The 14,205-nt window shown below is 35.3% G+C and overlaps 1 protein-coding gene and 1 pseudogene across 2 annotated transcripts; both read right to left on the bottom strand.

Annotated features, from left to right (window-relative positions):
* Window positions 1-123: 123 nt before the first annotated feature.
* On the bottom strand, window positions 124-5,562 carry LOC306880931 (tripartite motif-containing protein 16-like; annotated as a pseudogene). The gene is made up of 7 exons: window positions 4,987-5,562; window positions 4,817-4,903; window positions 2,939-3,172; window positions 2,567-2,726; window positions 1,579-1,641; window positions 1,414-1,465; window positions 124-636 (listed from the first exon to the last, which is right to left on the bottom strand). The product of its transcript is annotated as a tripartite motif-containing protein 16-like (transcript).
* A 2,138-nt stretch (window positions 5,563-7,700) lies between these two features.
* LOC306881901 (E3 ubiquitin/ISG15 ligase TRIM25-like) lies at window positions 7,701-14,004 on the bottom strand. The gene is made up of 7 exons (XM_079436253.1): window positions 13,318-14,004; window positions 13,145-13,240; window positions 11,304-11,537; window positions 9,935-10,088; window positions 9,776-9,835; window positions 8,700-8,786; window positions 7,701-8,371 (listed from the first exon to the last, which is right to left on the bottom strand). The coding sequence occupies exons 1-7, from the start codon at window positions 13,912-13,914 to the stop codon at window positions 8,316-8,318; spliced, it is 1,284 nt and encodes a 427-aa protein (XP_079292379.1). The 5' UTR covers window positions 13,915-14,004; the 3' UTR covers window positions 7,701-8,315.
* Window positions 14,005-14,205: the final 201 nt, after the last annotated feature.

The raw sequence follows: 14,205 nt of genomic DNA, 5'->3' as shown, positions 1-14,205 counted from the left end.
GATATGTTGAGGTCCAAGCGCTACTTTTCACTGTTTCGTGGGCAGTAAACAAATGACATGTTTTTGGGTGAACTGTCCATTGAAACAAAATGAGAGCACAGAATGCATAACTAAGCTGAACGTTCAACAAGGTTTCAAAGTAGATCCAAGTCCGACCCAGAAACCAGGATAGAGAGGCTGAGTGAATGTAGTTTGCTCGTGATGCAGCAAAATCATGGTATCGTTTGCCAGAGAAATGCAATAAAACGCCAGTGTTCCAGTGCTGTGATTGAGATACACGCCGACTCTGTGAGGCATTGGAGTGTGTATTTCTACACTAAACTTATTGTGCTGGAACAAACAAAGATAATGAGAAATCTAAGATCCACGATTTCAAATTGCATCCCAGTTTTTGGTCCATATTTCCTCCAGTTCTGTAGGAAACGCCAATAGAAACTCCTCCACCGCCTCTCCACTCCACCTCCCAATATCCACGTCCAGACAGACCTTCGGTGCACAAGACTTGAGCCCAGCTGATGAAGCGCTCTGGGTGATCGGGGTACGGCTGCTCCTCATGGTCGGTCGTGACCTCTGTACTATCTCCATAAAGGTGGAGGCAAGAGTTGGCTGTGTTTGGGTCTGTCAAATCGCAGCAGTCTGAAAGAGAGAGGATACTTTACTAAGAATTCCCTTTGAGGCAAGTCATGTTACTCAGTGGCTCAGTGCGTCTGGCTTCCGGTGTCATCCGCTTCCAGCTATATTTAGATGTACAACACCGCTCACTTTGTGGATTGATATTTCAAACTGGTGTGTCTTACCTTATTTCAATGTGTTATCTTAGTTATGAACACTGTTTTACCGTTTACTGCACTTTGATATTCTTCTCGTTATTTCCCTACAGCGGCTAATGAACCGGAAGTCTCACACATTGATAGAAAACAGCTTACTTCCGCATTGAAAAATAAGGTGGATAGTAACCGGAGCTTCTTATGGAAGAGCCTGCAAAGTCGCAATTGAACGAAAATTGCGTGTTTCTGAGAAAAAAGTTAGAATTAGTGAGACATAAACAATTCTGAGGGGAAAAAAGAATTGCAAGACAAACTTGGAGTTTTAAGACAAATTCAAAATTGTGAGTTTATCTCTCACAATTGACTTTTTTCACAATTGTGAGAAATAAAGTTGCAATTTGGAAAAATCTGAACTGCAAGATATAAAGTGAGAAATAAGCTCGCAATTGTGAGAAGGAAAAACCGTAGCAATCACCTTTTATTATTTAATTCTGTGGCTGAAACAGGCTTCCATATCTGCAGCTGCTGTAATATTCTGCCATTATTGCGTGTTACACTTTCTCCTATTCATAAGTAATATGAGTGTACCGTCTTTTGTATATTTTAAGTCTTTGGTCTCATCCAAGAATGAACTCTGAACTCTCACTGTAAGAAATCTCCTCTGGTCCTCGGCTCAGTCTGGTGTAAATATCTATGGGCTGGAAAAGGTCAGTGAGGTGAATTACATCAGAAGAGTTGTGATGTACAGTGGTAAACATGGGTTGATGCGGTTTGATGACTCACTTGCTGGGAGGGATGTGCGTGTCTGTACCTGTATGAGTGTTCAACGGACAGCTCAGGGAGTTTTCAGCTGACCGATCGTGCTCTTCATCAACTGTAAATATAAGGGTATCCACTGTCAAGAGCCATTTGTGCATCGACTGCTGATGTTTATATCATTCCAAGTAATCAGTTGTTGAGGCCATGATTTTGCCAAGTAAGACATGTTCCTGGATCAACTTCTTTTGTTGATCCCAGATCAACATTAATGTCCAGAAATATAGATTTAACCCAATCCCTACCCCTAAACCTACCCATAATTTATCCCTAAAATCAGTGGGAAATGATTAACAAGGGTCTAGAAGCACCTAACCCTGGTCGTATGCCTAAAACTGAGATTTCCTGAAAAGTTCAACTCAAATCTGATTGGAATGATGTTCCTGGAACATGTTGTACTTGGTGAAATCACATTCAAGGTCCCATAAAAATGAAGGACTCCATTTAGTTTCATTTGGAAATGTAAATATAAATCATTTTTTGCAAATGAACTCTTCTTTCACACATATTTTTATATATATATATATTAAACTAAACAAAAAAGTTTACGATTACAAATAATTCTCATTTTAATTTTTGACTTGTATTTATTATTAGAAATAATTTATTATATTTTGTTATATTTAACTGTTTTTAAATTAAGAAAATAAAAGAAATATGAACTTCATTTGTATTTTTTTTTTTAAGTTTTAAAATTTGTATTTATGTGTCATTTGTGGTATTTACAATGTATTTTTTGTTATTTTCATGTTATTTAACTACATTTTCTAATGATTTTAAAGAATTTAGAATATTTAATTAATAATTTGAGTTAATTATAAAATGGTATTTTGCATTATTTAAAAATATTTAGAATGTCTAATTATTTGTCAATTAGTTTATTAAAATGTTTTTCAAATCAGTTCATATTTCCTTCATGCATTTAAGTGGTTACTAAGTCCACCATAGTCCGCTACCTTGTGTATCTGAGTTTCTACACTCACCTAATTCTGCGATCTTTGTCGATTCTCTGTCACAGACTTCGTTGACTTTATCTCTCAGCTCTTCAAGAGCTTTTCTCAGTATCAGCAAGGAGAAGTACGGATGGACGTCGATGCTGGGCCGCCCCCCAGCGTCAGGAGGGGCGCAGAGCGTCTTATAGTTCTGCACAGGTGAGTCAGACAGGTAAAGCTAGCGTGTTAGCGAACAGCAAGTAAGCAAACCCACACCTTTATATTCACTGGGCCAAATTCCCCTATAGAGGCTAAACAAAGAGAATGCTATGCCATGGCCTTGTGGTTCCCATAGTGTTTTAGTTTCATAACCTCCAGCACAAATAAACAAATTCAGTTCATGTTTCAGACCCAGGACTTCACCTGCAGGAAACGGATATGATCCTCAGTGTTTGAGAGTGCCTCTAGCTCGGCTTCTCCTCTCCTGTGCTCAACTATCTGTTGATTCAATCGTTCCAGAAGCTTATCCGTCTGGCCGAGAGCTGTCCTCTCCTCACCTCTGATCAGCTCTTTCACCTCCAAATGCTTTCTTTCAACAGAGCGCTGCAGTCTCGTGAAGATCTTTTCGCTGTCATCCTCAACCGCTTGTGCTGAACGCTAAAGAAATGACGGAAAGGTCACCGTTCAACCTTTTGGCATTGTTCAATTATGGGTCACACCATTCTACAGAATTTAAAAAAATTAATGTTCTATATTTTTTTATTGCTATTTTGTAGTTTGAAGAGATTTTGTAGCACTAAAAAATATTTATCTCAAAATTACGCTCCGTTTATTACATAAAAAAACATTCCATTATCATTTTTAGAATTTTTTAAACATTATTTAGGTTAAAAATTGAGCAAATGTATTTAAAATCCAATGAATAGTCTGTCTTATTTTGAAATGTGGAAATAAGCTTATAAGTCAAATATAATGTAAGTAAAATGTAAGTCAAAATTTAGATTTTCATGAATTTCTGATTCATTGCGCCGCTATAGACCGCTTCACGGTTCACGTCACAGGAAAATTTGCAGTTCGCAGCGCACATGTCGGGGTCAGAAAGTTCATTCCATCCCATTGAATTGTGTGTTAACCAGAGAATTTCTCGTCAAGAAAAAAATGCCACTCTGCGTCGTGGACTATAGGTAGATAGCTAAAAGAATAATAAGGGCAGTAAATGGCAAAAGTATTAATTTGCACTACAAACCAATGTGATTATGATAATAAATGAAATAATATTTTATATCAAATGCCTGTTTGCAATATCAGGCAGCATAATGGATTGTTTTTGTACAGTTAAAAATACAATTTGCCATGCACCTGAGTGAAATATTACTGAAAAATCTTTGTCTGATGGATATTACTGTATATCGTTTTCCTTAATATTTCAGCAGTCATATCATGTGTTTTTTCGTTTAGTTGTTTAGCAATTCATGAATGAATCATGAAAGGTCTGAACTAGTTTGCAATTCATTTTGATTGATACGGATCACTCATGCACTGAATGTTTTGCAGCATTTTCTCACACCGAATTGTTCGTATGTCAGAGATGAAGCCACTCTTTACTGTGCTCATTGTGACGAGCAGCACACTCTGTACTGCAGGTAAAAATGCTGTATTTTAGATACATGGATATAGATTATCAAAATATGTAGCAATACTATTTTTGATGAAGGTCTGTGCCCCAGTACTTATGAATGGCAAGAAATGCTTGTGTAGCCCACTATAAACAGGGTTGTGCAATCCCTAGTTGTTGAACAGATTTCAGACATAATTACTTTTGTTAGGTTCTGCATTTGGATATATATATTTATACATGATCAAAGACTACTTTTGCCAAAGTTTCAATGAAATTATTTGAAATGCAAATTAGCAAAAGTTTGCTCTGTGTTACAGTCACAGCAGTTCATATGTGTGCCTGTTTCACACTTTTGAGGTTTTAGAGTTTACACCTTCAAAGCTGTCATGACTGATTTGTAGATTATTACACAAAATATACTCCGTTTCTGTATTTTTCATAGTCCATTCATGACAGTCGTTTTCAGTACAATTGCCACTCAATTGCAATCAATTCCAATTGTATTCCCTTTTTTTTTTCACTAAGCAACCATTTGTATAATTCTGAACTAGACATTAAAATTGCAAAATTTTGGGCAAAGCAAAGCAGAACCATAGTTTTGTTCCACCCAAAAATAAGAAACCTGTTATTTTGTGTGATTTTTTTTTTTTTTTTTTTTTTTTACACAATGACAGTAAACCTACCTTGACATATTTTACAATATCTCTGAGTTCTTTCTCTCGTTCCTTACACCTCAGTTTGGACTTTTTCCATGCTTCCTCAAGATGTCTCTGTTTGAAAACCATACATGTGAGAATTTTTCATCTTTGAACTCTACTTTGTGCAGTTCACTGATTTCTCTAGTTTTTGTTACCTGTATTTCCATCCTCTCCTCCATCACCTTCACCACGCTGTGCCCCTTGTGTCCGTCTTTGAAGCACAAACTACAAATGCATTGTTGGTCTGTGCGACAGTACGCATCTCGCAATTTATTGTGCCGTGAACAGATTCTCTTCTGCGGTTGTTTTGTAACTTCAGTAAGCGGATGCGTTCTGCCACGATTCCTTTCATTGTGAGGTTTCAGGTGCATCTCGCAGTAAAACATCTGACATTTCACACAAAACCTAACAGCTCGATGTTTCTTCCCAGTGCAAATATCACATTCGACATCTGCTGCTTTCCCACCAGCATCTTGAACGCCGGTTCTCCTCAGTTTCTCCACAATATCAGCCAGCATGGTATTTCTACAGAGCACAGGTTTAGGACTAAAAGTGCGTCTGCACTGAGGGCAGCTGTATTCCTCTTTCAACTCGCATTTCCTCCAGTAACCTTTAATGCACTCCATACAATAACTGTGTCCGCAGGGAATGGTGACCGGCTCCCACAGCACTTCCAAGCACACAGAGCAAGAGAACTGCTCCTTATCCACAGAGATATTCATTCCTGCCATTTTCTCCTACATGTGTACACATGTTAGAGGAGAGGGAAAAGAAAGCTGGTCGCCAAGGCAGGACAGAGAGAACAATAGTGTTTGTGTATAAACAGTAGAAGCTTATCGGGTTTCAGGCCGAAACACCCTGCAGCCAATCACCAAGTACAGGAGGTCACTTTTTTGTTGTTTTTATGCAAATATAATGTTGCAGGTGCACGAGTTTGCTTTACACGCTTTACATTATATTATATGTGATCTGCTCCATTATTTTTGAGTATTAATCACTGACAGAACGAAGAAAGTCTGTGCTTTCAAATTATATAACTATTGTTTATCATTAATGAAACGTTATAATAAAAAAAATCACATTTATGTGGCATTTTAAACAATGCAAATGTGACTTTAAGACCATTTTTGCCTACGTTCACCGAACAAGTGCCATGAAAGTCACTAAATCTCATACCATGCAGCTACATTCTATTCTTTTAATAATTTTCTAACTTTTTAGTTTTTGTTCTCTTTTAGTTATTTTCGTTATCATATTATTAAACTGGCTACATTTACCAATATTATTGCGTTGCCATAAGGCTTCAGGTAAGCTAAAAAAAAAGGTCAAACATGAAAAAAGACATTAAAGTGAGATATAAACTACGGATAGAAGGAAATATATTTTGCTTTTTGGTTGTACAGCAAATAAAAACAATTGTCTATATTAAATGATGCATTAACATTGATCTTATAGTTTGGTGAGTCATATATTGATTCAGTAGCTGATCTGATGGATTCAGTGAGCTCATTCAGGATTATGAGATGCTAAGTCATAAAATAAAAGTCATAATTCTAAGATACAGTATAAAGTCATAATTATGACATGACTCATAAGCAGTTATTTGGTCTTTATATGACATGCTCGAACTCGTCTTTTCTGTGTATAGTGAGTCTATATAATAATAAACTGCATGCGTGTTGTTTTCTTCAAAGCACTTATTAGTTTTTGCTACTACACATGAAAACACAGAGTTTTATGAAATGATGTAATCATTTCTCGTTGTTAACCTGAGCTGGGGCCTGTTTCTTAAAACAAGTTTACCAAATAAGCCAAGCTTATTTCAGTTAGTCTGACTCAGTCATTTGATTTGGTTCAAAATAAGTCAGACTAACTGAAATAAGCTTGGCTTATTTGGTGAACTTGTTTTATGGAACAGACCTCTGGTGTAATGCATGAAAGGCCTTCAGTCAAACATGCACAACTGATTTGCATTTCAAGTACGAACATAAATTCCACAAATAAATGATTTCCACCTTTAAAGTAGTTGTAAATAAATAAAAAAAAACTAAGTTCAAGCATGAAGGCTATAGTCATAGTTTTATATTTGTCCCCCAAACTTCAAGAATTTAAGTATTTATAAGTTGGGTTAATTACAGAGTTTTGGGCATTTTACATCATACAGAGATGACCATCATGTTTTACACTAAAGCCGTTTTGTTTATTCTAAAGCAACTGTAAATATCACATGACTGATTATACAATTCAGTCAGAGTTACAGCCAGAGAATTGTCTTTTCCTTGAGCAGATTGATTTTGCCTTTCATGAGGATTTTACGTAAATCTGTGCAGATCCAGATGTTCAGATAATTGTTTCAGGGAATCTTTTCTCTTTAGTTGCTAAAATAATCAAGAATGTATGGAAAAATAAAATAAAAATGCTTTAATAGATGATGATGAAAAGATGAAATGACATAAGTTATAATTATGACTTATATGGAACATTAAATCACAATTATGAGAAAATCTAAATTGAGACAGTCATGAGATAAAAGTCATAAAAAGTTCTAATTAAGTCTATATGTAGACATAAATTATGAGACAAAATCATGACAAGTTATGACAATTATGGCAACTCTAAATATGAGATATTGAGTCATAATTATGGGACAAGTTTTTAATTGCATTTCATATTTAATATCGTAATTCATTTTTCATGTCGCAATTGTTTTTTAATCACAATTTCAATTTACTATTATGATTACCAAGACTATTTTAGTTTCTTATGTGGCAAAAATGGGCTTCCAAAATAAAGAGATGTTAAAAACCATAATTGATATTGTCTTGGGTTAATTTGTCACACTGGAAATGAAAACTCAAGTCAAGTGCATTGAATCATGAGTCAGTCATTTTTTCATTTGGCTACACAGTAAAATACCAGAGCCGTCAAACTGTTTGGAAGAAACTTTATTTTTCATAATATGAAAAATAAGTATTTAACATCCTCATTTTAAAAATTCTTGCAATTAAACAATGTTTAATACACACAAATACATCTCAAACATATAGTAAAAAGCTAAAATGAATATCTGTTAATAGATAGACAGCGTCAGTGAATAAAGCACTGATAATTTACAAGTATAACACTCTATAATGCGTATGATTAATACTTAGGAAAATACTATAATCATAGCTTAATCAACAAGTAATTATTTTGAAAGGTTTTGATCACACAATATTGCAACTTTCACTCCAAACACATCTGTAATTGTAAAATATACAGATTAACATAAGATTAAAGTTAATACCGTTGAGACTTGGACGGTAGACACTGAAACGCATCTGCATTTACATTTCGGTCTTATATAGTAATAAGAGTTTGCGGTTAATATAGCTTTACAGTTTTTTTTAACCATGAAAATGTACATGTTCCAAAAAACTACCACAAACCGGCATTGGCTTCTTGACTGAATTCTAATCAGGCATTTCTCAGGCCGATCTTAAGGCTACCTTCGTCTCCTACGTGGCTGCAGTCTCTGTCGAGGACCTTGTGATCGGGATCCTGAAGAGGAAACAGAAAATTAGAAAATTATTTATTGTATGCAAAAAAAAAGAAAAAAAAGGGACTCAGAGATGGTCAACATTTTAGATTGTAAGAGAAAAAATAATCTGTAGAAAAATTTGCAAATGACAAGTAATTACAAGTCTGTTACTGTATATTTACAGACATTTCTTTTCAACTTTAAAACACTACACAATGCAATTCAAAATACAGGTAAAAAAATCAATACAGAAAATAAAATAAATAAAAAAAATTCACAGAACACTGGCCCATATTTTTACTGAATTTTTTTTAAAAGTGTACAATAAAAGCTTTTCCTGATACTCACCAAATGATGAGAATGGAAACACACTAATTGTTGGGACGCTAATGGTAAACGGGCTCTGGACAGCCTGACCAAAGACCGGTGATGAAGCTACAAAATAAGCAATTCATCCTGTTAGCAATGAAAGCTTCTTCACGTGGAGTTAAAAAAAAATCTAAATATTAACTTTATATATACACATACACACAGTCATAGCCAAAAATATTGGCACCCTTGGTAAATGTGATCAAAGGCAGCTCAAATAGTCATACATACATACATACATACATACATATATATATCACGACATTTGAAGTGGATCAAAACCTTTAATCAAAGTTGTCCTAAAACCAAAACGCATTCTTGTCTTAGGACAACTTTGATGAACTTTTCTTTTGATCCACTTCAAAGGTTAATTCATACTTTCATCCCACAAAGATACATTAAATTGATAAATGAGTAAAGCCACATTGTTACAAAAATATTTTTCAAATAAATGTTGTTCTTAAGGACTTTCTATTTATCAAAGAATCTTAAGAAAATGTGAAGCAGCACAGCTGTTTTCATCCCTGATAATAATCAGAAATGTGTCTTGAGCAGTAAATCAGCATATAGGAATGATTTCTGAAGGGTCATGTGACACTGAAGACTGAAGTAATGATGCTGAAAATTCAGCTTTGATCACACAAATAAATTACATTTTAAAATATATTAAAGTAGAAAACAGTTATATTAGATTGTAATGATATTTCACAAAATTACTGTTTTTACTGTATTTTTGATCAAGTAAATGCAGCCTTGATGAGCAAAAGACTTCTTCCAAAAAAAAAAAAAAAAAACAGACCCAAAACATTTGAACGGTGAGTTGATTTGAGTTGTGTTTCCTACACTCGTAAAAATAAAGCTGATTTATTGTCATTTTTGGTTCCATTAAGAATCTTTAACATCCATGGAAACTTTTCATTCCAAAAAAGAAAATAAGGGTTCTTTTAAGAACTGATCACTTAAAGGTTCTTCAGGTAACCAAAAATGGTGGTTCAAGTTCACTAGGTTTTAGAACATATTAGTTTTATTGCAATTTTAATTCTATGGACACTTACCTGTAATGGACTCTGAATCTGTCTTTGGTTTGGTGCTCTCAATAATAGTAACGTGATTCACTGCAAACCGGAACGGGACGGTTAGATCAAGTACTCAAAGTAATTTTACAATACAATGAAATATTGATTTAGTCCTTAATGGCTTGAAAGTCTGTTCACCTTTCTCTGAGATACTGACAAATCCTCCCTGGCAGACGTCCTCGAGGAGAGCCTTGAACTCTGTCAGCACCGTCATCATGGATCCAAAGTTTGGGTCAGAGGTGATGTTTGGCAAGTCAACAGGCACAGGCTGAGCACACAGAGACCTGCAGTTCTGAACCAGAACAAGAAAGACAGAATTATCGAATGAAAACTGTTAGCTGTAGGTAGTGGTCTGACTTCAAACTTTAATAAATCATTGCATGCAACCCAAATACAATTCCTGATACTGGTTTCAGTTCACAAAAGCAGATACTGATGCAATCTCAATTCCGTGCCGCTCTTTTTAGTCCTTTGAAGTTTTGAAAATAATAAATAATAATATATATATCATCACCCTGTGAAACGGAAAAAAAGGCAGAAGATCCAAATGGTCCAAAGGTCCAAATGTGGGCTCAGATCTCAGGTCTTTAGGAAAAACTTGTCACCCAAAAGTTCCCCACAATTCTGAGTTTATCTGACAATTCAGACTTTCTGTCTCAGATTTCTAAGTTTATATCTTGCAGTTTATGGTAAGTTTTGTGATTGAATCTTGCAATTCAGACTGTTCTCACAATTGCGAGTTCACAATTCTGACTTGACGTTTTGTATTTCCGAGGTTATATCTCATAATTTGGGGTCACATCTGAAGGAATTGGTCACCCAAAAATGAACATTTTTAATACTCAACATATATTTGTAAGTTCAAAAGTGTAAGTGCAAAAGAGATTGTTTCCGCCATGAAAAAAATAATTGAAGGTTTATTTGTCATGTGTTTTAATGCACTTTCTAATTGTGTAAGAATGAATAGATAAGTATTATAATGTATATAATTGTGGGTAAAAAATTTTCATGGGATCACACAATGCATTATAAGGCATAATTAGTATATTAAAACTACTTTTAGAATTAATTATAAATAAAGGCTTTAAGTAAACTGTTACCAAAAAAAAGGGACCTTACAGTCCTTTTTGACTTTGACAGCCCCTGGTTGTGATATGTTTTCTTGATATGGAAAAAAGCAGTGTCATACAGTGTTATGGAAAAGCATAAAGTCATACAGGTTTGAAACAACATGAAGGTGAGGAATTAATGACAGTTTTCATCTTTTGGTGAACTATTGCTTCTGATATTGAAACTGAGCCGTCTAACAATAAAACTTTACAATAGAGTGAGTGCTACTTGGCGGTTAAAGATCTGGGCCGCTCACTAAAACACTGATCAGGTTCAAACAACAGAAAATGTGCTTCATAAACTAATCACCACTGTGTGCTTAATCAAGGCACTTAACCTCAGGATACTCCGGAGACTTTGGATAAGAAAGCAATTTGTGAAGAAGCGGCAGCATTACCTGAAGGAAGGCAATATGGTCGTCTGTTTGCGAGAGCTCTCCTAATTCAGCGTGTCTTTTCTTCAGCTCTGTTATCTCCTGCTCCAGTTGTTGAAGGAGTGCTTCAGCTTGGCTCACTGCCGCCCTCTCCTGACCCCGGATCAGCTCCGTCACTTCAGTGCGCCGGCGCTCTATGGAGCACACCAGCTCTGTGAAGATGCGCTCGCTCTCCTCGAGGGCCGTCTGTGCGGAGAGCTGAGAGGAGACAAAAGCAGAATGATAAAGCGTGACTTCGGCTTTAAAGAGGTCATGTGGCAGAAAACAGGATTTTTATTGCTCTTTTGAAGTAGGAGTTTGATGTACTACGCAGACGTGCCCAAACTTTCAGAACTCAATTCAAGCAGAACGTTCTCTGAAACTAAAGTGCAAAAACAGCTCTTCAGAAATCTTTACACAGCCTTAGCCTTGAGACCATGCTGTATAATTGAGACCTTGGTCAGGGTCACAGTTAAAGCTGGAACTCATTTGTATGATACTTGCACAGGATTGAGAGCATATTATTAGATTTATAATGTAAAAGGGTCAATTTATATGAAAAAAGCGCTTTTTCAAGTGTTTTAAATGAATATTGCAATACATTCAGCATTTTTTTTTTAATTACTATTTTAGTTTATTATAACGGACAGCCTGGTATATGGACCAAAAGGTCTTGGGCTGGATCTGGGACTAAAGGGGTCTACTCTGGATCTGAATCGTTTATTTTAGTCTTATTCAGTCTAGTCTAGGCGTAAGAGGTCTTGTTTTGGTCTAAGTCTTGACTCCAGCTCTGTAGCCAATCAAAACAGAAGTCATTAACATATAAATATGACAACTACTTTGGTTATGTTATGCAAATACATTTTAATAAAAAAAAATTAAAAAAAGTGATTTTTAAATGTTAAAATATGGTTATTTTATTGAAGACAGACCCTTTAATCTGAGATATTGACCGCTGTGATTTCAATTATTGGCAAGAGCTTTAAAAGAAAAAAATTGTATACAATTTTATTTTATTTTTTTGTGAAAAGTAATTTGTTAGATTTTGCTGTTTTTATCTATCTATCTATGTATACATACATATATTAAATATTATTACCATTTTAAATAACTTTTCTGTTATTTTGAAATGTAATTTATTTCTGTTATTTTATGTAATTTATTCTTGTGTGCAAAGTCATTAGTCCAGTCTTCATTGTCACATAATCCTTCACAAATAATTATAATATGTTGAATTGCTGGTCAAAATAAATAATATAAAATAAAAAATATTATTTATACTTTTGTGGAAACCAGGATGCAGTTCTGTTAAGGATTCTTTGATAAATAAAAAGTTAAATAGAACAGTGTTTATTTGAAATAGAAATCTATTGTAACATTATAAATGTCTTGGCTGTCACTTTTGATCAATGCATCCTTGATTAATAAAAAGTCTTAATTTGTAAAAAAAAAAAAAAAAAAAAAAAAAATATATATATATATATAATAATAATAATAATAATTATTATATATATATATATATATATATATATATATATATATATATATATATATATATATATAATAAACAAAACTGTTTTCTTCATATATATATATATATATATATATATATATATATATATATATATATATATATATATATCTATCAAGTATAAATAAATTGCATATTAATATAGAAAAGGAGCTAGGCAGCTGTGGGGTTTGCCCCTAATAAATAAACTATTATCGAAAGAAGTTTTACAAGGTCTGATACTGATTGACCTTGAAACTTCAGTGGAGTCTGTTAGGAGAAACACACACACACACACACACACACACACACTGACAGTAAGCATCTGTGTAGCCTCTCTCAGGTCGGCCAGCTCCTTCTCTCTCTCCTGAATCCTCTGCTGGGAAATCCTCTGCATCTCCGCCAGAGTATTCTGGGAAGAAAAACACAGGTTACATAACATGACATGTTTCTACTGACTCACACTCTAGAAACGGTCGACCACATTACCTTTTTCTCATTCATCTCTGCTGTAGCTAGAACAGTGTCGTGTCCTTTGTGTTCATCTGTTAAACAAAGATAACAAATACACTGCTGATCTGTGCGGCAAAACACCTCCAGGAGTTTATCATGGCGAGAGCAGAGCTGTTCTTGTATCATCTTTGAAGGAGAAACCAGCTTGTGTTTCTGAAAGGCAGGAGACTCGTAGTGGGGTTGAAGGTGGGTCTCACAGTAAGACGCCAGACAGACCAGGCAGGATTTAAAGGCTTTGTTTTTTGTCCCAGAGCAAACATCACACTCCACATCCCCGGGTTCGGCTTGGGTCGGATCAGATGCTGTCGGTCCAGCGTGGAGCCCTGTCTTGTTCAGTTTCTCCACCACATCAGCCAGCATTGTGTTCTTGCCCAGCAAGGGTCTGGGAGCGAAGCTCTGCCTGCACTGAGGACAGCCATAGATGCCCAGATAGTCATCCTGGTCCCAGTAGCCTTTAATGCAGCCTTTACAATAACTGTGTCCACATGGAATAGTCACAGGGTCCTTCAAGACGTCCAGGCATATGGAACAGTTGAACTGGTCGTGCTCCAGGAAAACCCCAGCTTGCGCCATTTTAAAAAGATTCTTGCCGTCCAACCCAGTGGCAGAATGAAGCCCAGGCAAGCTTTGTTTATGCAGGAAGTCATGTGACCGCAGAGTCTGAAAGGAGGGGGAGGGGCTGAACAGCTGCTCTGCACAACAACTGAGCATGTCAGAAAACACTGAGCTGCCTGCAGTGTTAAACTAAGCATTAGTGCAGTTAAAAAAAAATGAGTCTAGGCCATGTATGTCACCACAAAATCAGCATACAAATAAATAAAATAAAAATAAATTATTTCATAGAATATATTAAATTTATTTTAA

This window comes from Barbus barbus (assembly GCF_936440315.1).
Source record: "Barbus barbus genome assembly, chromosome: 15".
In the NCBI taxonomy this organism is placed as follows: domain Eukaryota; kingdom Metazoa; phylum Chordata; class Actinopteri; order Cypriniformes; family Cyprinidae; genus Barbus; species Barbus barbus.
The sequence above is the reverse complement of the archived record's forward strand: the minus strand, read 5'-3'. Positions and strand labels throughout refer to the sequence as shown.

Excerpts from the sequence above, each read along its gene's own strand:
- LOC306881901 (XM_079436253.1), bottom strand. The coding sequence starts at position 13,914 with ATGGCGCAAGCTGGGGTTTTCCTGGAGCACGACCAGTTCAACTGTTCC. Across the intron at positions 13,241-13,317 it reads CAGAGATGAATGAGAAAAAG|AATACTCTGGCGGAGATGCA; the intron begins GTAATGTGGTCG and ends TTTTCTTCCCAG. Across the intron at positions 8,787-9,775 it reads AGATTCAGAGTCCATTACAG|CTTCATCACCGGTCTTTGGT; the intron begins GTAAGTGTCCAT and ends CTTATTTTGTAG.